This window comes from Protopterus annectens, chromosome 11.part0 (genome assembly GCF_019279795.1).
Source record: "Protopterus annectens isolate FY-2018-M chromosome 11.part0, PAN1.0, whole genome shotgun sequence".
NCBI lineage: Eukaryota > Metazoa > Chordata > Ceratodontiformes > Protopteridae > Protopterus > Protopterus annectens.
This window is the reverse complement of record NC_056745.1, coordinates 1,375,774,839-1,375,796,803: the sequence shown is the minus strand read 5'-3', so window position 1 is coordinate 1,375,796,803 and position 21,965 is coordinate 1,375,774,839. Positions and strand designations below refer to the sequence as shown.

The 21,965-nt window shown below is 38.1% G+C and overlaps 1 protein-coding gene across 1 annotated transcript in view; it reads right to left on the bottom strand.

Annotated features, from left to right (window-relative positions):
- Positions 1–21,965, bottom strand: part of LOC122815075 — a 3,014,144-nt gene that overhangs the window by 943,221 nt on the left and 2,048,958 nt on the right. Inside the window, exon 97 of the mRNA XM_044087319.1 lies at positions 11,856–11,942. Coding sequence (XP_043943254.1) covers positions 11,856–11,942 — 87 coding nt within the window. The remainder of the gene's footprint in view (positions 1–11,855; positions 11,943–21,965) is intronic.

Here is a 21,965-nt window from a genome sequence, read left to right as displayed (position 1 = left end):
TCTGTTGCTGTGGCGATTCCTTACATAACTATAGAAGACCTTGCAGTTGTCTTTACTGTCTGCTGCAATTCTGTTTTCATATCTAGCTTTAGAGGATTTGATGAAGGATCTCAATTTTTTGTTGAGGCTAATAAGGGAGTTTTTCCAGTCTTGGGACTTCACCTTGTTCCACATCAGTTTCCTCCTTCTGTTCTAGAGTTTGTTTATGGCAGGGAACCATTAGATTGGCTACCTTTTTTTGGAGGGAAGCGCCTTGGTTCTACTGGGTATGGTGAGATCCATGCATTTGTGCACTTGCTCATACAGTGCATTAGTGTATGATTTGGCAGTCATGCAACTATTCTCCATTTGCATGGGTGCTGTGAAGTTAGCCACCTCTGTTTTTAGGAGCCCAAAGTTAGCTTTGGAAGTTGTGGGGATGTGGGAGGGATGTGGATTTCCAAGGTGATTAGCTTGTGGTCTGATCTAACCAGGGACGAGTTGACTATTGGTGTAGAGCAATGGTCACCCATGTTAGTAATGACCAGGTCAAGGATGTTGCTACCTCCAGTGGGGGTAAGAATGAGCTGGTCCTGGGCATTGGAATTAATGAATTCCAGGAAACATTTGGCCAGTGTATTGGTACATGAGTAGTTTTCCCAGTTAATGGATGAGTAGTTGAAGTTGCCCAGTATGAGAGTATTAGGTTGGACCGTAATATTCTCCAAGGTGCATAGGAATGTGGCATGTGAGTCTTGGGACATGGTTGGGGACCTATAACAGACTACGACCTGAATCGTTGTCTTACCCAATGTTAGCTGCACCTGAAGTATCTTTGATGTATTATGTTGGGCTACCAGTCTGGAGGTGTGTGCATCCTTTATGGATATGGAAACATCACCACCTTTGGAGCTTTGATCCAAGTTCTGGGGCCAAAAGGTGTGGAATGAGTTATAGTCTGGTAGTGCCGGGGTGCTTTCTGCTGCCTTGAACCAGGTCTCTTTCTCAGCTTGTCTGCTGTTGCACTCCCATATACTGCTGCCTTTATCAACTGTCTTTATTCTATAGTATATGGCTTTATGGATCATGAATTATTGTGGCAGACATAACTTGCATGCCTCTTCCCACTGTTCTCATACTTGGACTACTCCAGGGCATACAATGTCATAGTGTACACTCAACAGAGTTTCGCAATTTGTAGGGCTCTGGTAAATCATTTTTTTTTCTGTCTCAGCCTTATGCATCTTGGAGCCTGTCTGTGAATGCTACTCAAGGTTTCTTAGAATCAGTCTATCAGTATTGAAATTGCTGATAAACAGCAGCTGATATAATATGCATTGAGGCCAGGATTACAGGGTACTCTGCTGACAATTGGGAATTTCATGTTTAAAATGACTAGCAGATTCACAACTAACTAAATTAAGGATTGACATTAGATGCCTATCACATGCAAAAATAGACAATAAAACAGTAGAGTTGACACTAGTTGTCTACAAAGAAAAATATAAGCATTGTGTAACAGATAGAAATATATTATGTTAGCAACTTGTCACTGTCTGAAATACAATAACTTATGGATAGTCTTACTATCTTATAAGAGTTTAGCTAATTGACTATTGGCACAGGTCATGCCATCTTCAGCAAAATATTTACTATGCAATATTTTTAGAACTTGAAAAATGGGTTTGGTCTATTGCAGAGATAACAGGCTAGTTGATGTCTACCTCATAAAATAAATAAATAAATAAATAAATAAATAAATAAAATAACATTGACATACCACAGTGATTGATTAGCCAGCTAATCACAAACTCACTGAAACACATGAATACGCAGACAGAACCAAATGTGCCCACAATTTATCCATACACCATTCAACATCCATGTACTTAAATCATATAAACACAAAACAAACACACTTGTAATGTGGAGGCAGACTTCACATCCCTGAAAGAGGTTAAAGCCCCCCCCTTCCCACAAACCTATTATAAATAATTCTGAGACTGCAGTTACATGGGGCAATAGATTCTTAAACTCATCTCACAACACTTTTAGTACAGCCTGTACAAGTATAAAAACACTTTCAAACTCTTGCTGCATCTCCCTCCTGCACACATACACATCAAAACCTTCCAAACAACAACCTCACACACACAGACATAGGCACAGACATATACACATGTGCACACACACACACACACACACACACACACACACACACACACACACACACACACACACACACACACACACACAAACACATGCTACTTTCAAATGAGTCTATAAAATGCATTTGTTATCATGTAAACAATTACCCTTTGATATCTTCTAAGAATTTTGAGAGATATTGTTTGTTTTGATAATGTTTATTAAAATTTTAAGTATGGTCATTTTTTTCTTTATTTTTCACTCTGACCCACTACCAATTTAGTTAGCTTCTTTTCATCCTTTTCACGGGAATGTCTGATTTACTCCTATTCACCAATACCAAGAGTCAGCCCCAGTGAAAGGGGCAACCCATAAGTAGAACCAAACAGACTTTAGCATTCTGTGCCCTGAAGTTATTTTCAAAGAAAAGTGTCATGATCAAACATTTTAACCATGCATATTCAGTCTATTCAACTAAGTACATTTTAAGAATATCTTTCAGAAACATAAAGGGTTTCTAGAGCCTAGAACATCTTCAACAACTGGTTAAACTAATGTTTTCAACATAGACCTAAACGCAGGAAATACGAAAGCCTGTAACAAAAAACATTTTGTTGTTGTAGGGGTAATAAATAAATAAAAATATGTATATATCTGAGCTGTGTATGATGTAGCGCTTGGATGAATTTCTGGATTACTTACATGGGAGGTGACTATATGTAGGTCAATACCTTCTGGTTCTTGCATCTATATTACATAATCAAACTTTTAAAAGTACGAATGTCATATGGTCTACACCATATGATCGAACCATTAAAAGTTTGAAAATGTAATAAAAAAAATAAAGCAAAGAAAAAAACCTACCTGCACCCCCCACACCTCCATCTCTTTAAATATACCAACTCCAAGTTTGCACTACAGTGCAGAAAAGGGAAATCTTCCCATTCTGCACTGTACGGAGATCTCCGTTGAAACGTTCAAACTTTTAAAAGTTCAATCATATGGTGTCAACCATATGACGTTCAAACTTTTAAAAGTTTGACAACGTGATATAGACCCTGGTTCTCTGCTGCAGGTGGTTTGCAGCTGTGGTTATCTTTTATAGAATATTATGATCTTTTCTTGAAAACTTACTTAACTACTCTTGACAGATTGCTATAGCTACTTAATTATCTTTTATAGAATATTATGATCTCTTCTTGAAAACTTACTTAACTACTCTTGACAGATTGCTATAGCTACTTAATTATCTTTTATAGAATATTATGATCTCTTCTTGAAAACTTACTTAACTACTCTTGACAGATTGCGATAGCTACTTAACTATCTTTTATAGAATATTATGATCTCTTCTTGAAAACTTACTTAACTACTCTTGACAGATTGCTATACCTACTTAATTATCTTTTATAGAATATTATGATCTCTTCTTGAAAACTTACTTAACTACTCTTGACAGATTGCTATAGGTACTTAATTATCTTTTATAGAATATTATGATCTCTTCTTGAAAATGTACTTAACTACTTTTGACAGATTGCTATAGCTAATTAATTTCCTTTTTGTTTAAATGAGTCAACAGTTACAATGCTATTAGAGACCATTATACTTTACTGACATCCATGAGATACTCCTTACATGGGATTTTATTAATGGCTGGGGATCACTGTTTTAGTAATTTTAACAACTGCAAAAAAGAATAAAGAATTATCCGTGATTCATGTATAAGTAATATACACAGAGACGGATAACTGGTGCCAGAGCCATGGCCTCAAATTTAAATGCCAAAAAGTGCATAGTCATCCCCTTTGGGAAAAACAAAGTGCCCACAAATTACCACATAGGTGGTAATCCATTAAGTACGGAAGAAGTAGTTAGGGATTTGGGGACCCAAGTAGATAGCAATCTCTCCTTTGACAATCACGTTGCCAAAGTGGTTAGAAAGACCTTCTATATAGCCCACCTTATCACAAAAGGGTTCACATCTAGATCAAGAGAGGTCATTGTGCCCCTCTACTCATCACTCATCAGGCCCATAATTGAATACAATGCCCCATTTGGGATGTACCTTACCCGACACCTGCAGCAATTGGAAAGACCCCAAAAGTACCTCAACAAGAGGATCAAGGGACTCAAACAGATGCCCTATGCAGTTAGGCTAAAGAAACTCCAGCTCTACTCAGTTGCTTACCACCTACTCAGAGGCGATCTGTGCCTGACGTATAAAGCCATGTCCAATCCAGAATTAATGGACATGCTCCACCTCAGGAAATCCAAATCCCTTAGAGCTACAAGCTCCAGGGACTTAAACCTCAGCACAGAAATAAATAGGACATGCTGGACGGACAGATTCATATCCCAGAGGCTCCCTTCACTCTGGAACAAAATCCCAATACATGTTAGGCAAAGCCCCTCAATGACCCTCTTCAAGAGAAATCTTGACGAGTGGATGGGAGATCGTAGGTTTACCCCTGGGATCTCTTCTGTGTCCCTACTAGACAGAGGCACAGTAAACTAACCTTAAAAGGGCTATCTTTTGTGACCTACTATACAGAGGCACAGTCAACTAATCTAAAAGGGTGGCAAAAGCCAAACACACTCTGGCTAGGCTTATAAATGCCCTAGGGCAGACAGCCTAGTATCACCCTATGAACCTATGAACCTATGAACATAAAATAGTAGGAGAAATATAGCTTTTTCCCCTTCTACATGAGTTCTAGTAGAGTGAATAAATAGCAGCCATTCATTTGAGGTATGCTATTTCCATTGCAGGTCCAAGTTTTAGTAACACACTGCACACTGCTATGGTGCCTTAGAGCAGTACTGATTCTTTTTTCTCTTCTTATGAATTTCTTCTCATTACATGCTGAATATCAGCTCCCTGAAGGGAAATTTCATCCAGGCAAACCATCATGGTTTTCTCTTTGCCCATGCCTCAACTTCCTTTGCAGCAGCCTTTGAATTAATACAGACCCACCTCGCAATGTTGAACCAATGATGCATGGGTGATTCTACATATATACCTCATTCTCAAAATACAGCCGGCACACTGTTCATTGGGTATTCACCTTGAGCCATTTACGTTACTATTGTACACTCAGCTTCTGCTAGGCATCAGGTTTTGCAGGAAGTAAAACTGTCAGCAACCAGTTACTCTCACCTCCATTGCCAGCTCCTCCATCACTCGGGCTGTTAATTAAACTGGATATACCTGAGCATCAAGTCAGGGCTTCATACATTTTCCCCACATAGCCACAACATCACTATCTTTGAAATGATTGTTTAATTTTTTTCAGTTTCTTACTGTTCAGAAGTGCCTATTCAACTTTAGTCCTGTTTAAGCTTAACATTTATAAGACTTATAGCTATCTGGTGATGGTGGTGGGGGTGAGATTCTGGACAGATTTATTTGAATTTAATTTCCTGTTGGTGTGTATCCAAGTTTCAAAGGCAATGACCACTTACACAGAAGAAGAAGAAGAAGAGGATGTCAGTGGGGTGTATACCATTATATAAGAGTCCTGTTAGTTAAGCTCCCACTTTTTATGTCTATCATCGAATTATAGATAAATGTTGAGTATATATATATATATATATATATATATATATATATATATATATATATATATATATATCTATATGAAACTCAAAACATTGAAGGGGTTAGGTGGGTTTGATTTGTAGTTTTGTTTGTGTGTGTATTTTGTTGGTTTGTTGTAGTGTGGGGAGGAAGGTGTATACATGTTTGCTTGTGTTGTAGAGGGTATATTTTAAATCAGAGTATCACATACTGAAAGTTCGATATTCTGAAATTTCAGTATTGTGATGTTCGGTTTTATGGGCTTTCGTGATTTTGTGGATTTGGCACTTTCATCTCGAGATACTGAAATTCGCGATTTCAGTATTTTGAGATTGTAAAGTGAATCCATATATATATATATATATATATATATATATATATATGTGTATATATATATATATATATATATATATATATATATATATATGTGTATATATATATATATATATATATATATATATATATATATATATATATATATGACAGTGATTGTACAGGTATTGTTGCAATGGAAATCAGAGATCACAGTTGTTCACAGGATAACATTATATGACAGTCTAACCTATAAAATATGTAGGAACTTGGATTTTTTATAAATTGATACCTTTTATAAATGAAATGAAAAATAACTGTATTAAAATGTTCAAAAACTGACAGAAGATCTTACAAATAAGGTCAAAGATACGCTCAAGTAATTAGAAAAAACACCTTTATTGAATTATCACTTGTGACATAGGCAAACTTACATTTCTATAAAAGCAAACAAACCATATTAACAAGTTCACATTTACAAACATTATGTATCACATACATTCCTCTCCACAATATAATCAACATTACATGACTTGTTCAATGCTTGCCTTCTCTTAAACCTCATTCCTCCTTCAAAACATTTTTCTGCATGTCCTGTTTCCAGAGTTTTGATTTTTTCTATGTAATTTGCTCCAAACTTTTTTTAAAGATCCTACTTCCTATTCTTTTATCTCTGTTACAATATTCACTACTTTAGCTATAGCTGGTTTAGATTTCGATTTTTTGTAACTGAATTTTTGTCAGCCACCAGAATTAAACTTAACAAGGTCTTACTATGTCTAGGCAATTCAGATCCTATAACCCAGATCAAAAAAATAATTTCCTTAGTTACACTCATTTAGTCACCTAGGATTTCTGACAAGAGTATTCTGTAGGGAATTTTTAAAGTCTGACAAATGATTTACACTCCCAAAATATATTCTCCTAACTATGTCTTTCTTCCATATCGCACCTCCAACATTTGCCATCCCCCTGAATCTGCTTGGGGCATAAAAGTACCATTGCAAGCACTCTTGTTCCCATTTTCCACACGGGGTCGGGTTGTCATGTCCACTGTCTCCATCTCTCCTATTCAATGCCACTCTCCTACCTTCGTCAGCAGTCATGCTTGATTATATCAGGTTTCAAGGCAAAGACGAAAGATAAAGAAGATAGTCAGACATGCTTCATAAGGGTTGCCAGCAACAACCTACTGACCAGTCCACAGGACATCAAAGGCAGATGGAAGGAGTACTTCCAGCAATGTCTATATAAAGAAAACTCCAAGAACATGTACTGCCCTAGACGCAGTCTATAATGAGAGAAGAGGAGAAGCCACAATAGAAGAAGTAAGAACAGCATTAAGGAAAATGAAGCCAGAGAAAGCAACAGGTTCAGATGAGATCACAGCAGATATCATAAATATGCTGAGTGAGGTAGGGGAGAAATGGTTCCTGGGGGTACTCATAGCAGTGTGGAGAGAAAGGCGTGTCCCAGATGACTGGAGAATAAGCATACTAGTGCCAGTGTACAAGAACAAAAGGGACATCCACAACAGTGGGTAATACAGAGGTATCAGACTCCGGTAACATTGATTAAAGTTCTGGAGTTGCTGACTGATAAATGAATATGCAGAGTAATACAAAGTAAAATGGGAGATGAGCAGTTCAAATTCAAATCAAGATACAGCACAACAGATTTGATGTTTGGAGTGATACAAATAGCTGAGAAAAAGCTAGACATGAGGAAAGAGTCCAACTGGGCATTCCTAGACTTGGGGAAAGCATATAAGATGGTTCCAAGAAAGCTGATTTGGGCAGTCCTGCATTGGTTTACAGTCACAGTAACACTGGTAGAATTAGTGCAACCTATGTAGAAGCACCCAATGACTCAAGTATGAACAATGTTCAGTCTTACAGAAAGGCTCCCAATGGGAGTAGGTGTGTGTCAGGGTTCAGCTCTGAGTCCACTGCTGCTCATAATGGTGATGGACTACATTAGCAAACAGTTCAAAGGGGACACATCAACAGAGATACTGTATGCAGACAATGTGGCATTATCGGCAGACTCTGATGAAGAACTTCAGCAGAGTATGGGAATGGAATGCAAAACTGAAGCCATATGTGATGAAACTGAGTACAGATAAGACGGCTGTAATGGCAACAAATGGTGGAGGTCAGAAAAAGCTGAAAATTAAGACAGAAAAGAAAATATGGAACAGGTTAATAGCTTCAAGTATCTGGGAGGGGTGGTTGAGGAGAAGGGAAGTCTGAATGAGGAGGTCAAAGCTAGAATCAGAGGGCTGCAGCCAACTGGCAGAGAGTATCATGTGTAGTATATAACAGAAGAATTCCAAAGAAACTGAAAAGTAAGGTGTACAAAACAGTGATGTGACCAGTACTACTGTATGGCATGGAAACCTTAGCAGTAAAGGCAGAGTAGCTGAGGAAGCTAGCGGTCATGAAGATGAAGTGCCTGAGACAGGTGGCAAGATGCACACTGTGGGACAGATGAAGAAATGAGGATATAAGAGAAGAAGTCAAAGTAGCTCCATTTGCAGAAAAGGTCAAAGTGAACTGATTATGCTAGTTCAGCCATATGTGCAGAAAAACAGAAGACAGTCTGGTGAAGAAGATTTGGGACAGACAAAAAGAAGGCAAAGGGATACTAGGGTGTCCAACAAAGATGTCAATGTATTGTGTGAGAGAAGACCTGCAACAGTTAGACATGAGTTTTGAAGAAGGCAGGAGAGTGGCAGTGAACAGAGAGAAAGATGGTGACAGTTGAAACGACACCCCAACCCCTAAAAGGCTAAGTCTCTAAGCCTCTCTCCATGGTAAAAGGTGATACCAACCAGCTGAATTCAGGCATTTCGAACTAACTCATCTGGTTTTCACTCACCTGAAAGGAAACATTTTCTGACATAATCATTGATTACAGTACTAATTAAGGATGTGCCTTAGAGTAAGCATTGACTACAGTACTAATTAAGGATGTGCCTTAGAGTAAGCATTGACTACAGTACTAATTAAGGATGTGCCTTAGAGTAAGTATTGATTACAGTACAAATTAAACATGTGTCTTAGAGTAAGCATTGATTACAGTACTAATTAAGGAAGTGCCCTAGAGTAAGCATTGACTACAGTACTAATTAAGGAAGTGTCCTAGAGTAAGCATTGACTACAGTACTAACTAAGGAAGTGTCATAGAGTAAGCATTGATTACAGTACTAATTAAGGAAGTGTCATAGAGTAAGCATTGATTACAGTACTAATTAAGGAAGTATCATAGAGTAAGCATTGACTACAGTACTAACTAAGGAAGTGTCATAGAGTAAGCATTGATTACAGTACTAATTAAGGAAGTGTCATAGAGTAAGCATTGACTGCAGTACTAGTTAAGGATGTGTCTTAGAGTAAACATTGATTACAGTACTAATTAAGGATGTTTCATAGAGTAAGAGTTGATTACAGTACTAATTAAGGATGTTTCATAGAGTAAGCATTGATTACACTACTAATTAATGATGTGTCTTAGAATAAGCACTGATTACAGCACTAATTAAGCATGTGTCTTAGAGTAAGCATTGATTACACTACTAATTAAGGACGTGTCTTAGAGTAACCACTGATCACAGAACTAATTAAGGCTGTGTCTTAGAGTAAGCATTGATTACAGTACTAAATAAGGCGTGTCTTAGAGTAAAATTTGGTTACAGAACTAATTAAGGATGTGTCTTAGAGTAAGCATTGATTACAGCACTAATCAAGCACGTGTCTTAGAGTAAGCATTGATTACAGTACTAATTAAAGATGTGTCTTAGAGTAAGCGCTGATCACAGAACTATTTAAGGCTGTGTCTTAGAATAAAATTTGGTTACAGAACTAATTAAGGATGTGTCTTAGAGTAAGCACTGATTACAGTACTAATCAAGCACGTGTCTTAGAGTAAGCATTGATTACAGTACTAATCAAGCATGTGTCTTAGAGTAAGCACTGATCAGAGTACCAATTAGGGATGTGTCTTAGAGTAAGCATTGATTACAGTACTAATTAAGGAAGTATCATAGAGTAAGCATTGACTACAGTACTAACTAAGGAAGTGTCATAGAGTAAGCATTGATTACAGTACTAATCAAGCGCATGTCTTAGAGTAAGCATTGATTACAGTACTAATTAAGCACATGTCCTAGAGTAAGCATTGATTACAATACTAATTAGGGATGTGTCAGAGTAAGCATTGATTACAGTACTAATCAAGCACGTGTCTTAGAGTAAGCATTGATTACAGCACTAATTAGGGATGTGTCTTAGAGTAAGCATTGATTACAGTACTAATCAAGCACGTGTCTTAGAGTATGCATTGATTACAGTACTAATTAAGGGTGTGTCTTAAAGTAAGCATTGATTACAGTACTAATTAAGGCTATGTCTATGTCCAGCCTTTTGTAGCCCCCTAAAGTAGTCCTGAGACAGTAATGTCACTGGTCTTTAAAGAGATGATACTGCACCACCCCTTTTAAAGTTCAGGATGCTAAAGGACTCAACAGTTTCTGCTTATTCTTAGGATGTTTACAGCCCAAGCATTCTTTTCTTCTTCAGCTCCAGTTCTGAATTCGAATACACATTTCAACGTGATCATAATGTTGGACATACTAAGCAAGTGTCCTGTTTTTCCACCTAGCATTGCTTTCTTCCTGATGTTTACAAACGTGAAGCACAAAGCTTGGCCATACACAGAGCACAAGGGCCTAATATGTTGTATAAGGTATTCATGACTCAAGCTCTGGGAGCATATCCTATACATTGGTAGCAGAGTGGTACAGCAGGTTGTTGTGTTACCTTACAGTTGCAGCATCCTAGGATTAATCCTCTTTTTGGACACTTTTTGTATGGGGTCATGTGTTCTTCCTGTAATCATGTGGCTTCTGTATGATTACTTTAGTTTTTTCATGTCTCTTAAGCACATACAGGTTAAATGCTATTCTCTTTTGCCTATGTATATTTATTCACCTGTCCTTACCTGTGTAGACTTGGCTGAATTTAAACAGATTGATAAAAATTAGTTCATTTAACTAGCTACCAAAAGATTAAATGAAAATATGTTACATTACAGAAATACTTTAACCAAATCTCACATGCTAAGTGTCAGGGGATATAATATATACTTGTATAACAGGCCAATCCAAGTATAAAAGTATATTCTTAGATTGTGCAAATGATGTTAAACCACTGCTTTATCATAGTATTTCTATATTAAAGTAGTCACATTATGATAGCTGACTGTTTTTTTTTGTATCCATTTAATTTGTGACCTAGGCTCATGAGAAACCACTGCTGTGCTATTACTAGACAGATAGTGCCCAGAAAAGCAGCTGGTTCAAATGTGGCACACATCAGCAAATGGCATCAGAAATGTTTGGCCTAGGTTCTAAACCTTCTGCAACATTAACAAAGTAATTTGGAGAGGCAGGTTTATCTCGCAGAGGATACCACTGCTCTGGAACAGACTCCCCATCCATGTAACACAAAGTTCATCCCTGTCCATATTCAAGTGCAGCTTGGATCTGTGGCTGGGAAACAGAAAATTTACCTCAGGACTACCTCCTGTACTACTAATGGACATTTGCAGTTCTTAAATTCTTTAACCCATGCATGGGTCCCTTCGTATTATCTATGATATGATTCCCAGTTATTGACTGTGAGATGGGTAAGGTCAATCCAAACACCATATGGGATACTCTAATTCAAATAAAAAAGGGGAATTGTCTAGTCTTAAAATGACCTACTTACCTATGAATCTATAAATAGAACAAAATAAAACAAAATAGGCACAATTGCATAAATATTAATTTTACCTTTTGGCCTTTTCCTCCTTTCTGTCCAGGTAAACCAGGATCTCCTTTAGCACCCTGAAAAGAAAGGATGGGAATGTTAAAAAGGGCCTGAAAAGAAAGGATACGTACATTAAAAAGGGTTAACAGAGCAGCATTAGTCGAAAAAATAGTAACAAGAAGAAAGCTTAAACTATCAACAAAATGCTAATGCTACAGATTGGTTTATGGTTGCAACATCCTTTACACATTTTTTTTGCACAATACATGAATGATTATAGATTTGCAAGGGTGGATGTAAATGCAAAACTAAAGAGTGTTTCTATAAAACATTAAGTTGAGAAAAGTATTTTTCCAGAGTAGTGACCCTTCTGAAAGTGAACTCCCTTTTAATTACCTAAAGTCAAAACTAATGGCACTCTTTACATGGGTGAGTACCTAAAATACATTTTATGAAGAGTGTGTATGGATGAATGGATGCATTGAGGCAATTTGCAGTTTGCTATTGCAGTTACTGCAGTCTTTACAATGTAAGTCTAAGAAATTTGTACATGGACACAAAAAGGTATTAATTCAAGGAGAGAGTAGCCTATCTAGTCCAACCAGTTTATTACTCATTCCGGTGAAACTGTTTCTCACATCGCAGTTCACTGTTATTTTTTTTTTTTGCCTATCTATCAAACTAAGCTCCTTGCCAAGGAACACATTTCTTCTTCATATCCAGGCACTTCAGATGAATGCAACTCTTCCTTAGAATTAATTCCTTCTCTCCCTAGACTGCAGTTTACATGTCATCCTCATCAATTTATTTATTTATTTTTTTTATTTAACATTTGTTGACCGGGAATGTCCGACTAGGTTCCACAGAGCCTGTTTTCAGCGGAGGCCCGGGGAGAAATGCTCCATATGCATGTCTTTGGAATGTGGGAGGAAACCGGAGTACCCGGAGGAAACCCACGCGAACACAGGGAGAACATGCAAACTCCACACAGAAGGCACCCCAGCCGAGAATCGAACTGGAGAACCTCTTGCTGTGAGGTGACAATGTTAACCACTGCACCACTGTGCATCAAGCCTTGCTATACTTCATTAAGTAATTCCCCTGTTACCATCACAGCACCCCCTTCTTCTATCCATCTGACGATGCAGTCAAGGGCCTACATTAAACTATATTAGCATAATACCTCTAACCCTTTAATTATTCTTAAACTGAACTGATTTTCAGGTGTCTCCCTATTAATCTAAAATATTTCTTCAGGCAAAAACTCTGCATGCATGCTTTTCCCCATTGAGCCTTAAATGACAGAACCAGTGGTGGTGTACCTTTAAATGTTCCACTCCTTGTCATGTACCCAAGTAGATGAATGGCAAAACATCAATAGATGTTTCATCATCGCTGTTTCTGGTTAATAAAATGCACTTATGAAAATGCCATCAAATCAGACAAAAAAATAAAAAAAATCGGAATTTTTTGCAGCTGTACCCCTCAAACCCACTCATCTCTAAATATACTAACAGTAAGATTGCACAAAAGTGAGGGGAGAAGAAGATCTTACATTCACTGTTCCATAAACTCACTGATTGCATTGTAGTACATTCAATAAAATGTTAAATCAACCAATTATAGCAACAGTTCCTGTTTGACAAATTGCACCTTGATGAATAGCATGACTCCACATCCGAGCATGTCATTTGTTTACTTAACCATGACACCGCATTCTTAAATGTACTACTTTTTACATATCTTTGTCTTTCATCCACCATCCTTTTGATGATCAACTCCTCATCTAAGTAATCATGGTTATGGTTCCTCCTCTTCCCAAAGAGAACCGTCCTGTTGTTCTTAATACTGAACCTCATCTGTCACTTCCTGGACCAGTCTACTGATCCTGCAAGCATATCACTTTTGAACAACCTTACTCTTGTCTTTAATATTTAAGCGTAAGCCTTAGTTGTTTGTCTTTCGGCTTTTTCCCGGTAAGGGGTCACCAGAGCGGAACTCTGGTCTGCTAATGATTGGCAGTAGATTTTTACGAAACGCCGAGGTGCCAGCTCGATGCCCAACCTTCAACGAAGGAACGCCCATTTATGCATGTATGTCTTTTGAATGCTACCCAACCACGGGGAGGACATGCAGACTCCACACAGAAGGCACTCCCAAGCCAAGCTGAGAATCGAACGGGAGAACCTCTTGCTGTGAGATAACAACACTACCGCTGTACAAATAGTCTAAATAACACCACATCCTAAGTAGACTTTTGTGACACCTTGCTGATCACTGGTATTGGACATGGTGTAGGAGGTGACACTCTTCATCATCCTTCAGAACTGTCCTAATATCTCAGTAATTAATCTCCAATCCCCTTTCCATATGAGTCCCTAACATGAACTTTTATATAAGCCATCTCAGTGGACCTATGTGACAAAGCCTGCAGCCATTACAGCCACGATAAGGTTATCCTGCAGTTTTATTAGGCTTAACACTTTGCTAGCCTTTCTGTCAGGCTCCCAAGAGCAAGTTAGTCTGCAGTTGTTTGTCTACACATTATAGTTGTGTTGACAAACCGTTTTAACCATCTTCTTTACACAGAGGCCTGTGATGCTGCTAACCTTTACTTTTATGCAAAATAAAATGGTAGACTCTGAATTAGACATACAACCTGATTTCTAATTCACAGGTAGCATGGCTTATTGCTACACTGAAGCATGCTGTGTGTACCTGAGCAGTCTCCTGCACAAGCCAACAATCATGATACATTAAACACGTCTATGTATCCAGTTGGAATTCTTGTCATACATGCATTTAGACAAAATAAAAAAAAACATTATAGACATTCATGATACTTAACCTCATTTTTTACATAGTGTGCAAAGAGGTGTAAACTTGCAGAATGTGCCACTATTCTATATCCTAACTCAAGCAAACCGAGGATATGATTCTGACACTATAATTAGCACAATTTGTAAAGCCATATCAGGCTTCAAGAAGGTACACAGTGATCTGGAGCTGTGTGGTAAGATGTAATTATCTAACTACCTAAGACTGCAGGCCCTTTTACAGGAATGTAATGTGCGTAAGGGTAGCAATATGAATGTGTGTATCTGCATGTGTTATGGGAATATGTGTTGCACTAGGAACAAAGCACTTCACAATATCAGCACAGTCTGTCCCTGTAAGCCCTTGCCTGTCTTTATTATCAAGATATACCCTGTGTATAATACATGAGAGCTTTTAGTCCTGCATACACATTACTACTCATGTATCCCTTCCACTGTACAACTGCGTTATCTGTGTTTTCCTAGGTGTCACCCTAGAAATGGCAGCAGAGAAGTTATGCATCCATATAGTTTTTTACAGAGAAGCTTGACTCTCGTAGGTTGATGTGGTAGGTATACCAGCTGTATGTCTTTCCATATCCATTCTTCTGACTACAGCAGACTATACCTAGGTTACTGCTGTGTCTGTAGCTGTATTTAACCAGTCCCAGCAATATATAGTCTATGGTTAACAACTCTGAACTCCTTTTGAATCCAAAGAAAACAAAAATAATGTTGCTCACACTCAAAGCATGCAGTAGTCTGAAGTCCCTTTTCTCCTTATCACCTTTAAAGAAACCTGCAATAGAAATAGTAGTATTGATGAGAATGTGAAATCTAATTATCACATACAAGAAGTCCTAAGAAAAACTCATCAAAAACTTGGCAGCCTTTACATGACAAACTCTACTTAACAGATGATGCCAGGAAACACTTAGCAGCAGTTTACTTGCTTCCTACTCTTCATTACGGTGATCTCATGTTTATTAATTTACAAGCTGGCCAATCCTACCTACTTTAGAAATGCTGCAACAAAACAGCAGCATTTGCAGCTGATATACCTCTCAAATCACCCCACTGTTTAGTTTTAACCAACTCTACTGGACTGAGCTCCCACACAGGTTAACCTACTCCTACCTACTAATCACTCATAATCTAATTTATAACCCAGATAAATGCCCAGACCCATGTCCATATCCTTCTACAATACACACCAAAGAGAGCCCTTCATTCAGGACACAAATGTAACTATTAAACATCACTATACTCTACAACTCAGTAGGGGAATCTCTCTTCACGTTGAACTCCAGTCCGCTTCTTTTAAGACTAATCAACAAACTTAATTCCTTTAAACAGCAAGTAAAACAACACCTCCTGGACTCATGGCCCTGCTCTTCCTCATATCCCAGATAAACACATATCTCTCACATATTTTGCATTTACATTGGTATATTAACCATTTCTTTTCCATCTCCAGGTATCACTATTATATAACATACCTTCTCTCATGTTTAATCGGTCCTTTATTGTCCTGCTTCATTCTTATTTCACTATTCTCACAATTCTTTATCTTCTACCATTTGCTGCCTGGAGACAAATTTCTCTTATAATACAGACTGCCTACTACTAACATCCTGATCCAAAATGTCATCTTCTAACTACAGCTCCTTGAACTAAGAAGGTTGCACAATGCTTTTGCTTACCTTACCTTTATAAAAACTGTAGAAAATCACTGAAGTCAAGGGAAAACAACTACTAATTAAAACAAAACCCTTGTAAGACGCTGTCCACCAAAGACCAGGTTAAAAGAACCGATATTCATGAATTTAGCACTTTTGTTCTCTTTACTGTGTGGAACTTCATCACTTTACCTTTATTGTTTTGATTTTTTTACATTATTAGATTTTTAATATTACTTTGTTTAGACTCTTACAATGGTAAATTGCTTAACTAAAATAACTCTGTAAATAATATTTCAATGTGGATTACTTCTATGTTAGAGATTTTCTCACTGAGCCTTCATTGAAAAGGGACACTGCCCAGCTGGACTATCCCAGTAAATCCAAATAATTTGTTCTCTGTGGATTTGTACTGCCCCTTTGTACTCATCTGGGCCTGTAGTGCTGGACTGGATGTCACCTGTCTACCGATACTGTGGCGTAGAGTGACTGTCTGGGTGGAAGATGTGCAGCAGCTGCTTCTTCTTGTTCATTTTCTGCATCACTGACAGCAACAGATGTTGTTGCCACACCGTCTGCATCAGTGGTGTGCATTCACATTCCTATTGTACGTATACTATGGGTATACTATGGGTCTGTCTTTCCTGTTTCTTTGAGATCATATCGTGTAGCATGGTACATGACAGAAGAACCCTGCAAAATGTGGCAGGGCCATACTTCACTGCCCTCCTCAGTTGTATGAAGACAGTGGAAGGGAAGCCAGTTTTCAGCTAGTTGAGTACACATTTGATTATATTTTGGGTTTGTACATGTGCCATGTTGCACTGGCAGTTCTACAATGCTCTGTGATTCTATACAGACATCATTAACCAGGGCCCTAGCAGGTATCCAGCATTACTTGCTTCACAGTAGCAACATATGTGGGGGAGGTTTAGTATGCATGTCTGTATTTAGCTGTATAAACATCATAGATCCACATTACAATGCACTTGCCAGTAAGATAGTTGCTCTGATGGCCCAGTGGAATGTCATCTTGCAGGAAGTAGTGATACAGCTCACAAGTATATGCTGCATACATCAATGAAAGCGTTTCCCTAGTAGTTGCGCAGACCAATTTGGTCATAAGTCCATATACATCACACAATACCCTGGTAGTTCACAGTATAATAGGCTTTCCTGTGATTTATGGCATCTAGTACTTCAGAGAAGGTGAGTAATTTAATAGAAACCATGCATTGTGATGTTTCTCTCCGCTGATGTGTCAGAAAATCAGATATAGTTTTCTAAATTTAGAAGCATGACTCTAAGAAACTTGTTCAGTATTCCAGAGACAAAGGCCTGTGATATTCCTAACATGTTCCATTTTGTTTGCTGAAAAGTCCACAGAGCTATTAAAAGAGTGATATTTATACCTGGGACTCTACGAAGGAGGAAGGACAGACATTCCTCAGATTCTGCATGCAGGTGACACATTTCAACTAAATTCTATGTGATACCCTAATCTACAGAGAAATGATAAATACGCTCTTGTCATTGAAATTCTGAAATATTATCTGCTGCCAGTATGCCTCTTTGTGCACACAAATAAGAAGTTATAGTGCTAATAGTGAGTATATGGTGAAGCGTGATTGCTCCTGTGATTAGATTCATTGGTACTTATTAGGCATGTAGTCCTGGAGACCATTAGGGAGTCTAACCTAAACCCAAAATTGTTCTAAAGTGCTGTATGAGTAAGTAACCTGATGAAGGTCACACAGTAGACAAAGAAAGGTAGAAAGATTCAAACCCTGTACCCTTGGCACAGGAAGCAGTTTACTGATAAGACAGAGCTATAGCCATCTGCACTAACTGCTAGACTGATTTTAAGCAGATGTGATATTTTTTGGCAGGCTTTGGTCTTTAATACTTTGACATGCTGGCGCACAGTTTCCACCATTTATGAGTATTGAACAGTGACTGTGTTAACCTTGCATATATTTGCATGTCATTATATCAACATTTGCCTATATGCCTTTATTTGCACTTCACTATGCAGTCATTTGCATACATTGTATATTACACTTTTTCTCGATAATGCAACTTGGGCTTATGAATTGCAACAAGACTGCTCATGGCTGTTTTCTGCCCTATCATGTGCTTTGTAGCACACAAGCTAACCATGAATTGCACTCTTGGCTGCAAATAGTTCAAGAAAAATGAGCAGATGAGATGAATGGAGGGAAGAAGAAGACAGTAAGTACTGCTGTATCACTGGTGACCAACAAATACATCAGCATCCTATTAACTCTAAATCAATGAATGTAAAGCAAAATATTGTTTTAGACATAAAGCACAATGGCGGAAAAAAAATAAATCTAATACTGAAAATTTATGTGAATAGCATTACAGCTTTTCACTGGGAAAAGATGATGGAATGGTAGTTTATACAAAAACAGTTCATATTTAGGGAAGAAGAGTCATGCAAGGGATGGCTATTCAAATATAAAACGTGAAATGTATAGCCAAGTGTGTCATAATAACAGTAAGTTCATAAAGGATCTGTTGGTTGTCTGCGAAGGGGAATTTCCTACAAGACTGAAATGCGTGCTTCCTGTAAAAGACTTAAGGAGGAATACTACTATACAGCAAAAAAAAAGTATTAATTTGGAGCAAAAGTCCTTTAAAAATGAATGAGCATATATGTTGGATGTAAATGTTGTAACTAATTTACTAAATACAGAAATCATGGACAAATATTCATAAACAGATAAAGGAGATGAGAGTCATAGATAAGCATAATAAAGATGAGACTTTTACCAGGAAATATGTCGCCAGGCCTAAAAGTGAAAGGCATAATGTACTCAAAACCATCAAGAGCAACATGTCTGCGGAACACCTCTGCATATAAAAATAACACACAGACACAAGAACAAGCACATAAACACATGTACAGACAGGCGGAAAGATAGATAGATAGATAGACAGATAGACAGACTGAGAATCTGAAAGGGAATGGTGAATAGTAGCCAGAATATGTAGGAAGAGGAAGAACACAAAATGAACAAATAGGTCTAAATAGTGTTCTAGTTAAAGTCAAGGAAAAATTCTGCAAATTGATAATAGAAAATTATATGGAAAAGAGAACTTTGGAATCATAATGGGGAAAGTACATACTTTATTTAGGACAAATATGCTCTGGATAAACATTTTTTCTCACCAAAAGGAGATCTTTCAAAGCAAGATGTTTTTTTGTCTAAAGAGATTTTGCTGCATTAAATCATCCACTGCACTCTTTTAGGCTGTTGATAGATTGTGCAACCCAGCCCACCTAATGTCCTGGAGTGTTTTTTCTCTTGTGTCTGTGAGGAGGGTGGCCTAATGGTTAAGATGTTTGCCTTACAAACACAAGGTGCAGGGTTTGAGTCTCACAAGGGATAATTGGCTAGGCTTAAAATGGCTCGCAAGGGCAGTTAGCTTAGTACTAATCTATGAACCTATGAGGGTGTAGAATTTTGGCACACATGCTGGCCAAGGCAAAGTTTTCCTTTCCTTAGGATTCACCCACTGATATGGTTGGTTGTACGAGATGGCTAGATTGGATATTTGATAAGCAGTTTGATTATATCAATTATGGGAAACTCATAGACATTCTGTTGGCTATGCAGCTGACCAATTGTACTCCATGTCCTGGCCCTACAAGATCAATAAGGACTTGATTCACTTGAGCCAGTTATTCTCCATATAGTGTAATCCTTATTGAGAACTGGGGTGTTTATTTCTTCACTAAAATAGTCATTGATCAATTTTATTCTCAATAAACCATCTTAGGATGCACAGAATTAGTGTCTTGCCTGTAACCTACCATTTTTTGGAAGGTTGCTGAGAAGGCAGTCTATGCACAGCTATTTTCTCATCTGAAGACGTATAGCTTTTTAGAACCTTGTCAGGCTGGAATTATACCTAGGCACACTATGGAGACAGCATGTATTAGAGTGGCTGGTGACCTTGTATTAGTGACTAACGAATAACAAAATTCTATCTTATTATTTCTTGATATCTCACACAGATTCCTGAGTGACTGCTTGATGACAAACTGCAGAATATCTGGTATGCACCTTGAGTGACTTTTTTCTTACTTCTCCATTCATACTCAGAATGCAATGTCCTATGTGCTAGATTGCAGTGTGTTTCAGGGCTCAGCAATGTACCTTCCCACTATTAACTGTGTACGCTTTGCCTCTATGGGAGATCGATGCAGGGAGGAGCATGTATTATGACTTCTGTGCTGGCGATATTCAGGTTTATCTTTCACCTTTCCTTTTCTGCAGAGAATGTGCCTGATAAGTCATCCTTTGAAGACTGCTTGGATCCAGTCCTTGAGTGGCTGAGAAATAATCTGTTGAAACTCAGCCCAGCTAAGACTGAGGAATTGCTGGTCTGGTCATGCTACTGTCCATCCTTTGAATTCAACTCAGCTCTTGCCACTAATTACTTATGGGAAGAATCAGCAGGAATTAGTGTCCCACAGAGGCATTAATGAACCGAGATGTACTTCCCTGGACTTTGAGAGACATTGTTGATCTCTCTGAGTATGTGTCTCAGGCAGTTACGTGCCTTGTATTGAGCAGCATTCTACCTTCATTAAGGATGATGCCACAGTACAAACAAAAGATGATTGGCTTCAGTGATTGGCCTAGTTTTTGGTGTCCTTCCAGCGAGATATAAGATTTGTCAGCATGGGAGGATATGGTTAGCAAAACATGTGGATTTGCAAAGGATGATCTGCACCTGTTTCCCCTATGCTTTCGAACATTGGCAGAAACTGTATCCACCCACTCAAAGTCTTGTTTAGGCAATGCCAAACTGAGTAACCCACCAACACAGCAAACAAAACCCAATTACTGCTCAATGCTGAGAGCCTTAACAAGAAACTCTACACCCTACAATTTTTCTTTACTCTGGAAAATATAGATCTCTGTGCCATTACCAAGACATGGTTTAAATCCACAGAAAGTACTCTGCCAGTGCAAGACTTCACTGCCTTCCATATATTTAGAGCATCAGCTGCACAGACAGTGACAAAAGGTGGAGGAGTTTCAATCAGCATAATTCTGTGTTGGTTAAACAATGATGCCCTGGAATTTATCCACATGCAAATCACCACAGACAATGTCCCATACAATACCCTAGCAAGCTATAAGTCACCCTCTGTGTCCCTAGAATCCCATAGCTTGTACCTAGACCTACTGGAAACACTCACCATTAAATTAAATACTCTATTCATGAGAGACTTTAACTACCCCTCTATAGACTGAGAAATATACACTGCCTCATACTTACAGGCACAATTATTCATGGACTTTATTAACATAAGTTCCTCTGGCCAAATAGTGCACACACCCACCAGAGGTTCAAACATACTGGACCTGGTACTTATCAATATGGCAGAGCACTGCACCCCCCCCCCCCCAGTGTCGTGTCCTCACTGGTGAGGTCAGACCGCAAAGTTGTCTCCTTTAAAACAAAAATCAACTTGATAATCCCAACAAATTCTGTAACAGGAATTTTTGCAAAGTAATTACATCCTATTAAGTGATAGTTTGTCAAAATTCAATGCCCCTCCCAAACCCGAATTCACAGCAGCCTATGCAGAATTGTT